The sequence below is a fragment of the Gossypium hirsutum genome, chromosome D05 (assembly GCF_007990345.1).
Source record: "Gossypium hirsutum isolate 1008001.06 chromosome D05, Gossypium_hirsutum_v2.1, whole genome shotgun sequence".
Classification (NCBI taxonomy): domain Eukaryota; kingdom Viridiplantae; phylum Streptophyta; class Magnoliopsida; order Malvales; family Malvaceae; genus Gossypium; species Gossypium hirsutum.
The window spans coordinates 1,162,140-1,181,381 of NC_053441.1; the positions used below are offsets into that span (position 1 = coordinate 1,162,140).

The 19,242-nt window shown below is 33.6% G+C and overlaps 3 protein-coding genes across 5 annotated transcripts; 1 reads left to right on the forward strand and 2 right to left on the reverse strand.

The window, feature by feature from the left end:
- The first annotated feature begins 240 nt into the window (after positions 1-240).
- On the forward strand, positions 241-3,503 carry LOC107907313 (homeobox protein knotted-1-like 3). The gene is made up of 5 exons (XM_016834649.2): positions 241-771; positions 2,093-2,213; positions 2,456-2,649; positions 2,725-2,856; positions 2,957-3,503. Exons 1-5 carry the CDS (start codon positions 466-468, stop codon positions 3,089-3,091), a joined length of 888 nt encoding a protein of 295 aa, XP_016690138.1. The 5' UTR covers positions 241-465; the 3' UTR covers positions 3,092-3,503.
- Positions 3,504-4,523: 1,020 nt separating this feature from the next.
- LOC121217435 (uncharacterized) lies at positions 4,524-11,048 on the reverse strand. Of its 2 annotated transcripts, XM_041093019.1 has the most exons (10): positions 10,601-11,031; positions 7,258-10,354; positions 6,974-7,158; positions 6,755-6,826; positions 6,523-6,675; positions 6,253-6,416; positions 6,012-6,159; positions 5,302-5,424; positions 5,130-5,217; positions 4,524-5,038 (listed from the first exon to the last, which is right to left on the reverse strand). In XM_041093019.1, the coding sequence occupies exons 2-10, from the start codon at positions 10,349-10,351 to the stop codon at positions 4,854-4,856; spliced, it is 4,212 nt and encodes a 1,403-aa protein (XP_040948953.1). In that variant the 5' UTR covers positions 10,352-10,354; positions 10,601-11,031; the 3' UTR covers positions 4,524-4,853. The 2 variants fall into 2 exon arrangements, with proteins under 2 accessions (XP_040948953.1, XP_040948952.1); XM_041093018.1 differs by having other exon boundaries at positions 7,258-11,048.
- A 5,259-nt stretch (positions 11,049-16,307) lies between these two features.
- On the reverse strand, positions 16,308-19,136 carry LOC107907316 (mitochondrial amidoxime reducing component 2). Of its 2 annotated transcripts, none has more exons than XM_016834652.2 (8): positions 18,841-19,136; positions 18,163-18,312; positions 17,719-17,895; positions 17,500-17,588; positions 17,322-17,386; positions 17,007-17,109; positions 16,644-16,754; positions 16,308-16,546 (listed from the first exon to the last, which is right to left on the reverse strand). In XM_016834652.2, exons 1-8 carry the CDS (start codon positions 18,977-18,979, stop codon positions 16,421-16,423), a joined length of 960 nt encoding a protein of 319 aa, XP_016690141.1. In that variant the 5' UTR covers positions 18,980-19,136; the 3' UTR covers positions 16,308-16,420. The 2 variants fall into 2 exon arrangements, with proteins under 2 accessions (XP_016690141.1, XP_040948954.1); XM_041093020.1 differs by having other exon boundaries at positions 18,804-19,033.
- Between the last annotated feature and the right edge of the window lie 106 nt (positions 19,137-19,242).

Sequence of the window (19,242 nt, forward strand, 5' to 3'; positions counted from 1 at the left end):
CTATTGAACCAAAAAAATAGTAAACAAAGCATTAAATTATTTCTCGTAAAAATTTGACTTTTAACTATTTTTCTTCACTTAAAATTCAAAATGCGTAAAAAAATTCACTGGCTTACAGCTTCATACCATCATTTGTTTTTAAGAGGTAAAAATGATGAAGCAGATGAGACAAAAGGCAACCAAATTAACCAACAAAGGGACCGTATAAAATTAATCTCAAACGTCAATGGTTGTCCCCCCTCCTGTTCCTGCATCATCATCATCATCATCATCATCATCATGATGGATCCCTTGGCCCTTTGTCTTTTCATTACACAATCTTCCAACAACCGCGCTTTCCTATTTTTTTCTTATTTTATTTCTTCTTCAAAACTCTTCTTCTTTTATCTCTCTCCCCCTTATCTTCTTCTTTGCTAAAGACCATCGAATCCTTCCCTCTCTTTCCAGTTTTCCGATCAACACAACATGGCTTTCGATGGTTTTGTCTCCGACAATACCAAAGACATGCAAACCCTTGCTCTAAACGAACCACCGCCATCAGCTGCTGACATCGATCATTGGGAAAGAGCTAAATGCAAGGCCGAGATAATGGGGCACCCTATGTACGACCAGTTGCTGGAAGCTCATGTCGCCTGTCTACGTGTTGCTACGCCTGTTGACCAGCTCGCTCAGATCGATGCTCAGTTAGCTAGGTCCCAAGATGTGTTGGCTAAGTACTCCTCGGCCGCTGCTGCCGCCGGTTCTGCTGAAGAAGAACTCGATCACTTCATGGTAACCCTTTTCTCTCCTCGTTTTGTGATCTGGGTCATTTGTGTTTTGTTCAGTTCTTGATTATCTTTCGTTTTTGGGTAATCGTTGACCAACTGGTTTTAGGTTTTAACTCTTTGTTTAGTCATAAATTTATAATCCATTGGTTAGACTGAATTATTTTTGATGTTGATTATCATTTAAACAATAGTTAGATCTTTACTACCGAGGGTTTTAATTATTTTACAACAATATGTGACTATTTTAGGAAAGGATTTCTCTTCAAGCTAAAGTTGTTTGTTCTTTTAGCTTATATACACATCATTGGTGGTACTCAAAAACAGCTTAAAACTTTTAATCTAACCCTTTTGCCTTTTTTGGTTTTCTGTATGATAATTTAGTGAAAGAAAAGGGCAGAGAGAGAGAGAGAGAGAGAGAGAGAGGAGAGGAGCTTATAGATGTTTTATGTTAGGATCAGTATTTTATATGTCAGCTAATAGAAAATGAAAAATTAAAAAGGCTTAAGGAAAGTTTGTTCAAAAAAAAAAACCGAGTGTCTTAATGAAAGGATACTCTACTTGAAGGTGTGCCTTGTGAAGTGAATCAGTATGAATTTTTGTGCCACCATAAGAGAAATGATCATTTTCCTAAGTAATGGGACTTTTGAAATGTTTTTCCTAAACAAATTGCTTAAAGGACCAAATTTTCACTTTTTTTTTAAGATTGTATGTCTGCAACTGTGAATTATACCTAATTTTTTCCCTTTTTATATCATTTGGAATCATAAAATGCTGTTGGAGATAGCTGGAAGCATGATCTTGCTTTCAACTCCAGATGATGTAAACTAGACCTAATTTCTCTGTCCAAGCTTCTATATGTCTCATATGTTCTTATGGATAGCAGATATTAATTGTTGTAATTAGGCATGAAGAAGTTACCTGGCCATACAAAGTACTATTTCAACAAGCTAGCTTTAGAATTCTTGTAAAATTGATGTTCATTTTCTTTATATTGTTCAGAAAATTGGAAGTGTTAACGTGGTATAGATACTTGATGCTGAGCAAAGAAAGTTTCAACCATAACAAACATTTATAATTAGGGTATGCTAGGTTGATTTCACACTGTTCATATATGAAAAAACAGGCATGATACTAGTTTAAACTCGAGGGAAGTTCAGGAAAGAGGCATTTAATTAAGAACTGCCATTATTTTCAAGAAAAGCAGAATATGGCATATGCTCCTTTAGAATTTTTTTTAAAGATTTCTGATATAAACCATACTACCATACTATATGTAATCATCGGCATCTTTTCCATTTGAGTATTCTCTTTTTACTTCGGTATAGGCAAATTATGTTCTATTGCTTGGTTTCTTCAAAGACCAATTGCAACAACATGTTCGTGTTCATGCAATGGAAGCAGTTATGGCTTGTTGGGATCTTGAGCAATCACTTCAAAGTTTAACAGGTCAATCCTTCTCCCTGCTGGAAACAATTTCGAATAACATAGCTCCCTGTTTTGCCTTTCTTTTACCAACCTAGACAACATGACTAATGTAGACCAATGCTAATCGCTATGATCTTGTCATATTAATTCAATTGAAACCGGGAAAACGTCTATGCATAAGTCGTAATAATGAACTTATCCTTTCCCTGTTTATTTTGATTGTTTTGGAAAACTTAAGAGCTAAACTAGAAAGCATGGAACAGGTGTATCTCCAGGTGAAGGCACTGGTGCAACCATGTCTGATGATGAAGATGAAGTTGTAGATAGTGATACCAGCTTGTTTGATGGAAGTTTTGATGGGATTGACAGCATGGGGTTTGGCCCCCTCGTCCCATCCGAGACTGAGAGATCACTAATGGAGCGTGTTAGGCAAGAACTGAAGCACGAGCTGAAACAGGTATACGACTATTCGAACTTCATAGTAAAATGACTTGACATACACGCTACAGCTAAATTTGCTTCGGTCTTTCAGGGTTACAAAGAGAAAATTGTGGACATTAGAGAGGAAATTCTACGTAAGAGACGAGCTGGAAAGCTACCAGGCGATACGACCTCGTTTTTAAAAGCTTGGTGGCAGTCACATTCCAAATGGCCTTACCCAACTGTGAGTGTGATGTGTTTCCCTGGTAGTTCTGAACATCAAAATATGTTGCTTCCGACATTTTTATGACAAAAAGTGTTTTTTGCTAAAAATGTTTTTTCAGGAAGAAGACAAAGCAAAATTAGTACAAGAAACAGGATTGCAGTTAAAGCAGATTAACAACTGGTTTATAAACCAGAGAAAAAGGAATTGGCATAGTAACCCCTCTACCTCTCTGAAGAGCAAACGTAAGAGGTAGGCTGCATACGTCGTGTTTATGTTCCTCGATCGAGATCAACTTTTCTCGAAAACCATTGGCCACTTTTGCTTGGGAAAGAAGTAAGACAGGTTAAACCTGCAATGACCACTTATTGTAAATTAAGAAGAAAAAAGAAAAGAACCCTTAGTAGAAACTCCATGTTTCGCTGTTGACCTGTTCATGGTAGTGGGAATTTGTTCTAGTCTGAGTAATCTGGTGATAGTTAATGATATCTGTATAACAACTATGTTGCTTTAAATCCTTAATTTAGAGTAAATATGAGCTTAGTTGGATGTTTGCTGTAATTTTTCTGGGCTCATGCTTTTACATCTGCGAACAATAATGGCTTTTTAAGTCATAGGTTTATAATGTAATTTTATCTACTTGTTTATATATAAAACTAGTTTGTACCTGTGAAGTCGTTTATATAATGTTACGATGTTTCCAGCTGCTAAGATTAATGTCTACAATTTGCTGTGAGAAAACACCGTTTTGATTTACCAAAATTACGAAAGCTCGCTAATAAAAAAGCAATTATTATATGGGAGAGTATTTATGCATTACACGCGTGTAATAATATGATATTTTATTATTAAATAAAACAAAAATTGTATAAGATTTATAGTTAAATATTAATAATTTTATTGAAACATAACTAAATAATAAATAATTATAACTAAATGTTAAAATCTTAGTTTCGAAACTCATATCTTAAATTTAAAACACTAAACTTTAAATTATTAAATCAAGATTCGATCTGAGAGTTATTAATATTTATTAATATTTAATTGTACTTAAATAATGTTATTAGTATTTATTTATAACACATCTATTATTTTTTGTTTTATTTAATGAAGTCTTATATTATTATTCATTGATGATGCATGAGACTTATTTACCGATGGTCCATCAAATATTATTTTTTATTATATATAGGAAATAATATAATTTTTTAGACCTTAAATCTGAATGTACTTTTCTTTTTCACTTTGGCGCATGAATTTAACAATTAATCTACTTTTATCCTTAAACTTAAAATATATAAAAGTTTAATAATTTAACTAATACTATATAATCTTAAAAGTTCGATTTAACCACTTTATTTGAACCGTTATATCCATCAATTTTTGATTCATTTTAGTCAGAATATTGACATAATTCAAATTAAGGGACAAAAAAGTTTCTATTTGCCAAGTTCAAAGATTGAAGTGAAAAATATACAAATATCAAAGTGAACCTAACTCCAAAATTTAAGGACTAAAAATTATATTATCCCCATACATTACAATTAAATTCTTATGCCAGAAACATTTTGATTTAATTAAACAATAATGAATTATTTAAGAAAATATGAAAACTTATAAAAGTAATATAAATGAATGAATTAGCAATAGGAAGCAAAAGGAACAACTCAACCCTGTTAGGTTGAAAGTTGACAAAAACAATAATATGATTTTAACAAAATTTCCCGACGAATACAAGTTGCATATAAACACAAACTTCAATCAGACGGAAACGTCTAATGTCGACACGATCAAGCAAATATGATTTCTATATATGTAAAAAGAAAAAGAAAAAGAAAACATAGTTCCCTTCCTTTCCTTGTGCTGTGTACATTCATGCCAAGCAGCAGCACATTTACGAACACCCTATTATCCTCCTACCACTGCCATGCAAAATGCAAAGGAAACAAGAGATGCCAACAATAACCAGATTGTCCAAAATCATTTTGAAAAATTGAGGGTTGAGTTTTCTGCTTTGTTTATTTTTGTGGGATTTGCCCCTTTGGTTGAATTTTTGCTGCCATTGACCGTAACTCATTTGCTATCTCGGTGAAACTCGGTCTCTCTGGTAGCTCGGATGACCAGCATCTCTCCATCAATGATCTCCATTCTGGGTCACAGCCTTCTGGAACCTGTGGTCGTAGTGTATTACTTACGATACCACCTGAAATGAATTCATTTCCATGCTCAGAAGCTCAAAATGATAAGGTTCAAATAATCGAATTCACAATTACATTTATAAATAATGAAATTACCAATAATAGCCCCGTAATGCAAGTCTGCATATGGTTCTTCTCCAGTGAGAAGCTCCCACATAACAATACCGAATGAGAAGACATCAACCTATATTAGAGGGAATAACAATGATTATATACGACATAAAATGGTAGAGGGCACGAAACTATGAAGAATGTGCAAATTACAAACCTTCTCCGAGACAAGACTGCTACTGCCGTTCAGAAGCTCTGGTGCCATCCATGGAAGGGTTCCACGGACACCACCTGAGATAAGGGTTTGACATTTCACCTTAGATAGGCCCAAATCTCCAACCTGGTACCAAAAAAACAGTTGTGAATGAAATTGAAATAATCATTAAAACCAAGAAGCAAATCGAAGAGAACTTTTAGGTATTAAGTAAAGAGAAACAATCTATGACAGTAACCTATTAAAGTGTGGTGTGTCATGCAATTACCCATTAGTCAGCATCAGCCTGAGCTAGCTACTGTTCTCAACAGTTGATCAAACAGACAAATAATATACCACAAAACATAATTTTAGTTTAAGACAGTCAAGGTCTGCAACTTGAGATTAAATGGGATGTGCATATAAGTACTCTTTGCACGATTGAAGGTTAATAATTCCATAATAATAACTTTAAATGTCACTTCCTTATTCATATTATCAGAAATTACTCTTAAAGAGCTCAGGAATACCAAACATTCCCTGCAAAAACCTCAAGACAGTTATGCCAACAAAAAGTACTCAAAGAAAGCATACTTGTCCAATTAATATCCAATGTGAATCTATAGAAATGACAATTTCATCTTAGGATGTTTGGAATAAATAATCAAAAGCTTTGCCACCGAAGAGCTGGCACCAGAATGGATTGCAAGCAAAACTCAGGCCTGAGCACTAACCTTGCATATTGGACGGTGAGGATCTCGAAGATTGACAAGTAAATTGTCACTCTTCAAATCAAAGTGCACTATATTCTTTCCATGCAGATACTCCATTCCAAAGGCAACATCCATGGCAATCAAAAGTCGCTTACGCTTATCAAGATTCCTGGCAATAGCAAGTCATCCAATATTATTTATAACCAGAAAAATTATAGGAAAGGTTGTACAGTATAGCAAACAAATCAAAAACTTTCAGTACTTCTCATTCTTCTGTAAAGCAGTTCTTAAGGAACCATTAACCATATATTCTGTCACTGTTGCCACAGAGCCACCAGGACCATCGAGAACAACACCATAGAATGCCACAACATTGGGATGATGCAAGTCAGCAAGCTTAATTGCCTCATTCCAGAAATCATCAATCTAGTCAAATGAATTCACCACAGTACAAGCTATTAGCAAGTGAAATTAAAAAGTGGAACTAATATGGAGAAATAGGAAATTGCAAAGAGAAAATAAAGAGCCAAACCATGCGCTCTTGTTCAGAAGGTTTCCCTGCAAAACATCTATCATTGATCCGTTTGATTGCTACATCAGTACCTCGCCACTTCCCATGATAAACAGTACCGAAGGTGCCAGAACCTAGTTCTCGCAGCTCTTCAAGGTCAATGTTTTTTATAATCTGAAAATGTATATAATTAAATTCATGAGCGAAAGGAGTTAACAAAAAAACAAACATCACATGAAAGCAATGATTCAACCTGCAAGCATCCGATGCCATCTGAAACTCGAAAGCCAAAATTTGTTCTGTCTGGTTGTTTGGTCTTGATTTCCTGAGTTAAGGAAAAAAAAAACAAGATGTTCAATGAATATATCTGCAGAAGGCAGCTGCAATTTTTTTTAGAGAAGGAAATGGGGAAAAGGGGGGGGGGGATGGTGAAGACAATGGGCATACAGATAGAGAATGAAGAGATGCACACCTCAAATTTAGCTTTATGTTGCATTTCAATGTTTCTAGTTGAACCATCTATCTCTTGATTGCCCTCAAAACCAGATGCATCAGTTGCTGCTGGTATGTCAGGAGTGGAAGGGGTAGATGACTGGAAAACAGAAGCAGCTACTCCCTCAGCAACAGCTTGTAGTTCTTTCTTGATGAGTTCCTCAGCTGAGCCATTTGCAGTGAAGGCAACAAGAAGAAACATTTAGTCCATGCATAAAGCGATAAATGCCAATGTTTGTTGCAAACAGAAATCAAATACCTCACCTTTTGCGGACTGTTTTTGGTCTGAAATGAAATCCTTGTTTAAATGGTTTAATGGCTGGTAAACATCATCTTCCAATTGGGCTTTAGATTCCCCACTAATCACTGCCTGGTTCTCTCCAAAAGGGTCTCTGGTAGGTAATCCTTCTCTCTGTGTTTGAATTTTGTTAGGTCTAGGAGGAGGAAATTGAGCATCTTGCCGTAAATTCCAAGGATCTTGATTGCTAAAGAGTGAATCTGAGGAATCCAAGACATCACCACCTCTATTAGATGGTGAAAAGGAAGATCGGGTATTAGCATTCAAAGGAGCAGCTTCAGTGTCATTTAGTACAATCTTCTGCTGAGTCCATGAAACGTCATCCAATTTATGTGCCGATTGAAGACCAGAAAATGGAGGGTTCCCATATTGAATTTCAAGGGAATCCAAGTTTTGAGCTCCAACTTTGGGTTGTGAATGTGTCACTACATTATCCAAAATAACCATCTCACTGGAGTCTATTGGTTTGTTAAAGATATTATCCAAAGTCACCTCTCTCCCTGCTATTTGTGGAGATCTCTCATCCAAGGCATCTTTTCTGGTTTTGTAAACAGGTGAATTACCCTGCTCATTGCTTATCCGAAGAGCATCCATCATCCCATTAATTGGGATCAGACGGTTAGGGTCTACAATATCCATTTTGGAGACAGCAGGAATATTGCCATGATATTCTCTGGAGGCTTCAGCCACTTGCTGTTCAGAAGCTTGAATGCCAATTGCCCCAGGATGTGGAACATCCAGTTTAAGCTGGTATTGAGTCGGCAAAACATACTGTGATTGTAATTCACCTGCCATACCCATTAAACCCTGACTTGCTGGAATTCTAGGATGATCGGAATTATCAGTTCTACATTCATTTTGTGCATCAAGACCTTGAGAGAATCCAACTGCGTCTGAATGAAGTCCTCCAACTTGATGACCAACGTGACCAAGCTGTCGAAACCCAGATCCTTGTTCAGCAATGCCATCCCCTAATGCTCCAGATACCACAACCCTGTTTACTGGTGAAATTTTCGTACCATCTTCTGGACGCAGACTATGATAAGTTGAATTCGTATTAACCAGAAGTGTTCCACTGCTATTTCTTGTATCCTTTACCAAAGGATCAGAATGTGCATGAGGCAATGCCTTCTGACACATACAGCAGTCTTCAAGCCTTGAGATCTTCTCAGGAGTAGTTGCTTGGTGCTGAGGCAAGGATCCATCTGACAAGAGAACATGCTCAGTTTGTGGAATACAATGCCAGGCATAACCTCCTCCAACCATTGCGGATGGAATCTGGGCTTGATAAACATTCTGGTTCCGTTCAACAGGAAGCTGAACTATCTTTGTACCAAAAGCACTTTCACCAGGATGACTCTCCAATGGAATTTGTTTGGGTTGCAACAGTGGCTGAACCACTGCTGGTCTAATACCAGCATGGGAAGCGGAGGGAGTCATTGTCATGTGCAAAGCAGGAATGAACTGATGAGCGGTAGCATTGTCACAAAAATGCTGTTGGTTGAATACAGAATCAGTATTGCCCACCAACTGGGGACTTGAGTACCCCATTTGAGGTGCAAGATGCACATAATCAGAACGGTTCATAACATCATGGCGAGGATCAATATATGTAGATGCATAGTGTAGCGGTGAATCATATCTCACTTGCTGCGGTGCCGAAGTGAGGGGCATCGACCTCTCTAACTCAACCTCAGGTTGAGAAGACAATGTTTGTGGAGGAACAGATTTAACCACTGGAATTCCTAAATGAACAGCAGAAGCATCTGGATAAGCAGCAACAGGATTAGGATCCGGAGCCATCATTTTTGGACCAGTATCATGAGAAGTAGCTGAATTCCCTCCTGGTGACAAGATGTTTGACGGTGGAGGCCCCCCAACATCAACCTGACCAGCACCAATGCTATCAACAGCCTCAGTCCCACTAACATCAGAATTCCGTGTTGAAGCAAGACTTGCCATGCTCTCCTTCCGTGTGAAGCCACAAGAAGCTCCTTCCACAATTCCATTCACTGCCTCAACATATTTCTGCCCATTGTCATTTAAATCCCCAAATTGAACCAAACCAGAAGGATCGAGCTCCGAAGCCGAAAACAAAAATACCCTTAATTTAGCTGAACCATCTGAAGACCTTTCAACCACTTTGTCATACTCATCCATCATATTATCTAGATCATCCAAGGAAGAAATGGACACCAATGCATCAAGATCCTCATCAGGAAGCTGGTACTTAATAACCACAGGTTGCCCATAAGCATCCACCATTTTTTGCACAAATTCATTAAAACTCACATCTCTCCGAAGACTAATAATCCTTGTCTGCCCCCCAACATATCGCAACACCCCATCACTAGGTCTAGGCAATATCTTTCCCCCAAAACTACACAAAATCTTAACCTTTTTTCCTGACACCGAATCACCCCCGCCCTCATCACTCACCTGATCAGCCCCACTGCCATTGCTTCTAAGTCCTAAATTTGGTTTATAAGTAAACCCACCTGACAATTCATTATTCAACTGATCAATCTCATTACCACTACCCCTGTTTCCAATATTTGAACTCTGTCCAAAACCTGTTGACGCAATATCATTACTTGCCTGATCACTCCCATTTCCACAATTTCTATTGCCCAAACTAGGACTACAACCATGCCCAGCTACCACATCATTACTGACCTGATCCACAGCATTTCCAACTACCATATTGCTCAAATTGGGATTATAACTAAACCCAACAACCGGGTTTATACTTGGACGCCCCACTGGCACAGGCACATGCATAGGCATGGGCATGGGAGGCCTCCATGCAGGGGCACCCGGTGCCAGGGGCACTGCATTTGCATACCCTAAACCTACAAAACCAGCATTAGCCATAGTTGCCGGATAAAAGCCAGGCATGGTACCAGGACTTCCAGGCTCCCGAGAAGGGTTGGGAAAGAACCCTTCAATATTTCTACCACTGACATTACTAGTAGCTGCAATGCGGGGCTCTTCAGTTACAGTTCTAGCTACATTCAATGGTCTTAGATCTCTTGGAATTGCGTTGTGATCAAATGCCATAATCTAGAACACAGGATTCAGCTAAATGGGATATAAGCTTAGATTAGTGCAAATCAAGTGCGGAAGAGATAAACGTAGGGTTTTGGTTTCTGGGTTTTGTTTATTTCCTTAAAAACATACTAGAATTCACATAAAATCTCTGAGAAACAGAAATAAAACCTCTTTTACATAAAAGGGTATTTTCTAAAAGCAAAAAAACAGAGCTAAAAAAAAAAGAAAATATTAAAAAAAATGAAGACTAATAAGTACCAGATTCAAGGGTGAGAGAGAGAGAGAGAGAGAGAGTTATGGGAGTAGAAGAGACAGAGAAACTGGGTCGGCGGTGGTGCTGGGCCGCCTTTGATTCAGGGCATTTTCAGCGCTTTCGATTAATCGGTTAACTCTCCTTTTGTCTCTCAGCTTCCTATCTACCTCTCTTTCTCTCAGGAAATCCAGTCTTCTGGGTTTTATTTTGTTTTGAAAAGAAAATTCACCACGGCCCTTTTTTGTTGTTGTTTTTTCCCTTTTCTGGGGGTTTTGATTTTCTCGAGAAAACCAAGGGGATTGAAACTGACTGGCACTGACCTATTCTTTCTTTCTTTTTTTCCTTCAAGTTGCGAGGGGTAACGAAAGAGAGAAAACAGAGATTAGGGGTGACGGCACGTGGATTGTTTCATGCAAGTTTTCGGTCAAAATCGTAGGATGATTTTGATTTATGAGAATAAAAGATAGTGACAAGTTCAATTTCTATATTCTAGATTTTGGTGGTGGGCTCTGCCTCTTGATCCATTTTCTTCCCTCCGATTTTTTTAATTTAAACATGGTTGATGTTTTTTTTTATATTAAAACATAATTACATCAAGCATCTAAATATATTTCTATTTAAAATTTTAACAATGATACATAATTTATATTAAAATCTCAAATTTATTGTTAAATTATAATTTTATTAACTAAGTTTTCTTTAAGTTATTATTAACTAAAATATCTTAATTCTCTAGAAGAAAATGTCAATTCTTAAATATAAATGAGTATTAAATATTGTATTAAATAAATATAAATATATATTTTTTGATATGATCATAAAACATTATCCCTCAAATCTTTGAAAATTCCACCCAACTCTCGTATGCAACCTGGGCTAAAATCTATACATATTGTTACGTGGCAAATTCATACTATTAACTACTTTTCTTTTCATTCTTTTGGATTAAAAATGTTTGATGACTATTTCTATTTCACTAATAAAATATAATCAAAGCTAAGGATTTAATTCAAATTTCTTCGTACAAATACTTTTTAATTTCAAAAACTAAATTTAATCTTGTCTCCTATGTCCAAGAAAAAGAGAATAATATATTTTATTACTTACAAAAATAATTTTCAATTTCTAAATATGTTTTTTTATTCTTAAAATATTTAACCAAAAAAAACATAAATTAAATGATAGAAAGACCAATGGACCACAGAGGTTCAATGCGAATAAATATAAAATCGGCTTTAATTATATAAACCTTAGCCATCTTTTTGTAATATATAATTGATTATTGACATTTACGTTATAAGTAAGGAAAAAAAACCTTTTATAATAAAAATTGTTAATTTTAAATTTAAATTTCTGATATGTTTTAAACTGTTGAGTTGTTTTGTGAAATAAATTTAATCCTATATATATTTATATTTAAATCATATATAATATTAATCCACTAGACAGACCAAAAGAGATGTTGGGGGATGCAACAACAATTCCAGCTTTTCAGTTGTTTATTTTCATTTGACTAAAGCCATTAATTATGGAATTGGCTGTGGTTATTATTTTATATGTACCTTGGGGAACAGTTTATTTTTTTATTTTTATTTTTTTTGAGGAAAATCGTGGACAGTTTGTTAGTTGAAGCTCTTTTCTGTATTACTTCTTGGAGTTATTTTATATAATTAATAATAAAAATTTTAATTTTACAAATAAATTAGAGAATATCACATATTCTTTTCATGTTTAGGATCATTTCTATTCATTATTTCTTAAACTTTTTAATCAATTTTAATTAATTAATTAATTAGCAATAAAATAACAATTATAAGTAAAAAAAATGTAATGAAAAAGTACTGCAGCACATGCATTTTATTATTATTTAAAGTTGGAGATTGAAAAATAAATCATACCTAAAAGGTTGTTTTCCGCGGGGAAACCGCGTCTTTGTTATTATCATATAAAATTAAATTAAAAATAAAGATAAAAGACAAAGACACGATAAAAATAATAATAACTACTCCTATATGCAAATCCACTTTGAATAAGATAAGGTTGCTCGACTTTATTGATGCAAAGTTTCCAAAGTACACTTATCTTTTTGTCTTTCTTAGCATACAATTCAAAATATAAATTATATTTAATATATTTAAAATATATAAATATTTCTCATTAATTATTTGACCATGAAATCATTAAAAATATAAGCTTTTATATATTTTTAAAATTTTAATTATATGAAAAAATAATTTAGTAAAACTCAATGTACAGTTAAAAGTGACGTGGGAGTTGCAATTTCATGTTACACTTTAATGTTGATAATTAATAATAGACTAAAGTTATAAAATAAAAGAAAATAAAAAGTATATAATAAACTAAAAAGTAATGAAAGAAAACTCAACCATGTGTAAGAGGATGATTAAAAATTAAAAAATAAAAAACAGAACAAACACGTAGAATGACAATACCTGAATTACTTTTTCATTACCGTGTTAATCTCGTCGATGATAGACAAAGCATCAAATATAGTAAATCATGAATAAATGGACCGAAAGCGATATTAGTTAGTAAATCTAATGGTATTGATTGAGACGCACATATAATATATGGTCTTTTTTTTATGTATTAGATATTAAATGTATGTAAAAGCTTGGTTTGGAATGTCTTTCACTAGTTTTGGTGGGACATAAAGTGCTTCCTAGAAAGTTCGCTAGAATCAATGAAAGATTTCAAACTTCACACGTTTATGCTATCGTTTCGGTCTATCACACTGACACCATGATATACATTGGTCTCATGTTTGTTTGCCCTACATTATCCAATTCTTACGTCACTTGAAGAACAAAGGATTATTTGATTTGAAATGATGAAATTTTGCTACCAGTCCTAATAAGAATAATGTTGCTTTAATGATGGAATTTTGCTACTAGTCCTAAATAAGAATTTTGTTTGTTAGTTTACTGTTAGTTAGTCAGCTATAATATAACTTAGTTTTAACTAACTCCATGCAAGTTAAGCTATCTTGAGTGTTTTTTTATCCATAAAAAAACTTTGATATAAGAAGAAGTTACAAATAAAAGGAGTGTTTTTTTGTACAACTCTAATACAAATGGAAAATTTTTTATTTACGCCATTTAAAATTTTAAATTAATAATGTTAAAATTATACTTTGATTTTTTAAAAATAATAAAAAATTAATTTAATTTTTTAAAAATTATAAAGATAAGGATTATTAAAATAATAAAATTATATTTTTACTATCGTAAAAATTACAATTTAATCTTAGCCTGCCCTAAAAAAATTTTCTAGTTTTGTCCTTGATAGAAAGTGAATACATTTATCAACAATTCATAATTTGGGTTTCAAAATAATCAAAGTTTGTTACCATAAAAGTACAAACATTAAAATTAATCAAATTAGAATATAATAACTAAATATGCAGCAAATTTTGAATATGAAATCTATCCTCTACAACATTTGCTACAAAATTATATCTACGGTCTATTTTTTATTTTTACAATAAAAGAAACATACATCTTGTTGGATAGAATGTTAAAAAAATTCAATCGATTGAATATTAATATTTTTAACAACTTAAATTTTTAAGCACATTTGATAATCAATCATGAACTATTAGATAGAGTTTTTTTCTAGTAAGTGTAGAAAATGATAAGTAAGATTATTTTATTTTATTTACGATTATATTATCATTTTATCAAACAATTTAATTATATTTAATTTTAAATAAAATATTGAACATAGTTTATAATTTAAATTTAACACTTAATTTTTCAATAATTCTTTTGTTTTAATTTATCACACAAATTACAGAAAAAAATATCAGATTGCATTGGTGAATGGAAACCAGAACCTAAATTGAATTAACAAATATAATGAAATTATTATATACAAATAAATTTAACAAAAATAAAACACAATAAATTCAACACAAGAAAACACAATAACCCATCAAAGGCCTAGCACATTGCTTTTTTCCTTTTTACGTGTAAGCCATGATTTCTCTTAAAGTAGCAGCCGAAGGAGATCGTGGCAACCTAGATGTAAAATTTCTGTTAGGAAACTCATTAATTTGACTATCTTCACCTCCATTATCGAAATTCAACGCATAACTCGACGGATTGTATTGAAAATCTATTGAGCGTCGTCTTCTGTGAATAAAATTATAATTAGGGTTATGGTTACGACGATAATTAGGAAAATCATGTCCAATACGAGTAATCAAATTACGACATTTGTGTTTAAAAGTTTTAGGACTTGAAATAGGAGTTGAGTGAGGAGTAATTGGCACACTCGAGATTTGTTGATTGTGGTCATGGTGGTTGTGGTGACGGAGCCATTGAAGAGAAGATTTTAACTTTTGCTTTAAAGATGGATAAATTGATTCGTTTTCATTGCTCATTATTTTATTTTATATTTTTTCACTTTTCTTATAAATAAAAGAAAGAAAAACTTTTATTTATATATTTTTCAAAAATGGTGGAAATTGAAATAGTGTAGGGATAAGATAAAATTACCAAAAATTGTACGAATCCTACGTAAATAAAGGAACAATTAAGAGGTTATTATTTGGAGAGTTAAAAACTAATGTTTTCTGTAATTTTAGGGGAAAATTCAGTGTAGATTAAAGATTTTACTGTTTTTGTGATTTTGTAATTTTAGGGGAATATTTCTTTATTTAAATATATTGTATTTAGCTTGAAATTCGATTTCTATAACTAATATGATTTTTCAGTTAAATAATAAATTTTTATTTTTCCATTTTAAGCACAATCATAAAAATAAAAAAATATAAAGAATAGTTTATTATTTAAATTAATAGTGAACTTTAAAAAAAAGTAATGAGAGATTTATTTAAAAAATAGAGATGCTTTTAAGAGTAATAAATTATATTATTGATATTACATAACAATTCTAAGTCTTTTTAAAATATTGTTGATTAATATATAAAACTCGGATAAATAAATGATAATATATAATTATCATTATTATTATTATCACAAATCTTCCGCTTTTTTTCTGTCAAGAAAAGCGATTACGTCTACCGGCTGCTGAAAACAGGCTTATCAAGCTGCAGTCTGACCAATAATTTAAATATAAATATCATTAATGATCATTTTTAAAGTCTAACGGAATGGCTTTTCTGTTATACAAAGAGATTATCGTATTACTAATCATCTAAATCAACCCAAAATCTGTCGTGATAATAAAATTGGTTATTATAGAAAAGGGATTAAATTCAAGGATAAGATATGTATTTAAATTTAAATACAATAGTAACAATGAATTACGAAATAAAAAATAATTAAATGTATATCTAATCAATAATTAAAATCTATTAAAATTATTTATATTAGATTATAAAAATTAAAAAAATTAAAAAAAATTATTTATACTAAAATAATTAATTAAAAATATAAATACATATAAAAAAAAGCTTTCGATCGAGTTCGAGTGAATTCGCTCGATCTTTTGATGGCAAATGTATCTTATTTTATTTAAATGCAATAAAAATATATTTTTTATTTTAAATAGTAGATGTGGACAATCGGAATCGCATATTAATTTATATAATTTTATTTTATGGTTTGACATTAAATATATGTTGCATGTGGATGGCCTTTACCCGGCTAGGAACCATTTTAAATAACTGGAAACCGACAAAATATATGGAATAAAAGCTTATTAGTTCAAACTAGAAAGCCAAACTTGAAAATAAAATTTGTTCAAACTCAATTTATTTACGGTCATATTCGAAAACTTGATTTACAGTCTCAGATAAGGAGTTATGGCTCTTATTTATTTGAATACTGTTAAAGCATTCAAGCAACTGCTTCAGCAGCAGTGGAGACCTTCTGGAGGACAAATATAGGATCTCCCACTTTAACCAGCTTTGCCTTCCCTTCAGTCAAACTTTCCTTGCAAACCATGTTCTGCCCGAAATAGATCTGCAATATCATCAGAACGTACTCAAAACGGATCGTTTGCGGGTGAGAGGGCATTACAGCAAAAAAATGTTCCGAATTTTCGTCTTAGTGGTCTTACCTCTCCTTGTTGTTTCTTGTCCGGTCGCAAGACCTTACCCGACCTGTTTTTCATAAGAGTTTCATTCGGCTCTGGACCAGCAATTGCGGTGTCTTGATTGATTGTAGGCACCTGAATAATGCACCATCATCTTTTTAAACATTAACATGCTTAAGCATATGATATAAAGTTATTAATATCGTAAGATACTCTATATGTATAGTTCAATACGATTCGATTCACAATCAAAATCACTAGGTATCTATATAGAGAACTGGTTTTTAGCATTGAATACCTTGAAATCCATTGCAATTTACAATATTCTTAAGATAACAGTACTTCTCGTAATATAAGCAGAAAATGCAGAAAGGGTAGCTTTTATACCTTACAGCGGGAGCATAGTCTCACACCTTGAAATGAAAATTGGCTTATTTTAATCTCAGTCCATAGGTCTTCGGAGAACGGTTCACAGCCGTCAACAAGGATGCTATAATGAGCACAAAAAATTATGTAATAAAGTTGTAAATAATACAGAAAAAGAGTAAAGCAGAGGTGATTAAACTTAAACAAATGTTTTCCATTGGAAATAACATGAGAGAATATTGAAATTTAGAGGATGAACTGGATCCTGATGAAAGGACATGCTAAATAAAAACCAAGAGACATGGTATGAGCCTGAGAAAGGGGCGAAAAAAGTACTTGGGTCTGAAACGGTTCATGGGTACAGGCTCCTTCAGAAGCTTGTTCAGTTCGTCCAAAGATCCCTGCAAGCATTTGTACTTATAATATCAAGTTTAAGCTTTGTTAATTTATATTGATATCATCATCATCATCATCATCAGTTATGAAAAAAAAAACCATTGTTTCCAAAACTAACCTGAGATGCTAACATGAAAGGGAACATGTCAGAAAACATTATGGAATACCCTTGAGCATACACAGGATTCACAGGCCTAGTTTCTGATGCTGCATTTATTAAATAATGTTGTAACCAAATTGTTAGCCATATAAATTGGAGACTTCAAAACTATCTTAATATGCAAAGCTATCACAACATGGCTGTAGCATTTATATAGTTAACTGAAATCAAACCAACCTGCATTAAAACGAACCATCCTACTGGGTTTCCCGAGATAATTTGTAAACCATTTTGAAGCCTCATCACCCTCATCTAATGCAGAGCCGGACCACTCCCAAACTGAAACACCATCAGACACTTTTGGTGGTTTGCAAAGAGAAATCTTGAGTAAATCCATTCCGGGTGCTTTTATTTCTGCGAATGAAAGCATATAATGGTCACGATTCATGAAAAATAAAAGGAAATCACAATTTGAATGCTTTAGACAATTTGCCTGCATAAAACAAATAACTCATACTAAGATTTCTACTATTAGAGATTTGATAGTTTGTCTCATACAAATAATTTTGCCATGTAAAAACACACTATTCTGTTTAATATGAGCATTATATAATGCAATATCTGCAGTAACTAAGTTGTCTTAAAGATTAATGAGGTACAGATAATGATGAGTTGGTTTACCCAAATAGGAGGTCTTGGTAGGTTCCCAGCCCTCTGAAAAGGCCTCAGCTGGCAGGTTCACCTCAACTAGAGCAAGCTTTGGTTCAACCCTTTGAGTATATGCCCTGCCTCTCTGATTCACAACAAGCCATTGCCGATCCCATCGAAACCCTGTACATGCATCAACAGAGGAACATAAGAAATAAATCAGCCATGCTTGCAAGTTAGCCATGGAGAATAAATTGAACAAATTGACAGATGGTTGAGGCAACTGGATACGCCAAATCAAGCTAACTAAACTGTTTAAGAAAATCAAGAATAATTCCCAAAATTACATAAAAAAAGTGATCCAATATAACAAGCACTGTAGCTATCACTTAATCATAGTTATTGTTTCTAATGTTATTTGGGTTAAGCTAATGAACCAGTGATAAGACAGAAAACTATGACTGGGAGTGAGGTTAAAAATTTTGGGAATAGCACCAAAAAAAAAGCAATAAAAAATAAAAATGAAAACCAAAATTTCCTTGTAAGTATTAAAGCTGGAGTTGCAGAGAAATACATTAAGACAGTGTTAGCAAATGAAGTGCAGGTGAAAACACCATAATATAAGAACAACAAGGCTAATAATTGATAAATATAAAGAGCAGAAAAAAACTCACAGCCGGGACCTTGAAGAGATGGAAAAAAAAGGAGTACCAGTAGGAGTGAGGGGTGCATGTGGAACAGAAATTCCACGGCATGATTTTACGGGATAGATAAAGATTGATGATATCTTAGCATCAGCAACAGCAGCAGCAGCAGCAGCAGCAGCAGATGATGCATCAGTCTTCTCCATGCCTCTTTCTTCTTTCGGACAAAGAGATAATCTTGAGTTTCCAAGCAAAAACAGGTAGTCTGTATGTTTAAGAAGTCTTCTTAAAAACCGCTGACTTCGAACCACATGAATTCATTTCTTCTACATGGAAACTTCCAAACTGAATTTGGATTTTTGCACAATGGGATCAGAACGGTGGACCGCCCTCTATACAAAGTGGCCCTGCCGCCAGGCCCACATCCTTTTCTAACACACGTTACTATTTTTTTTTTCCTTTTTCGGTT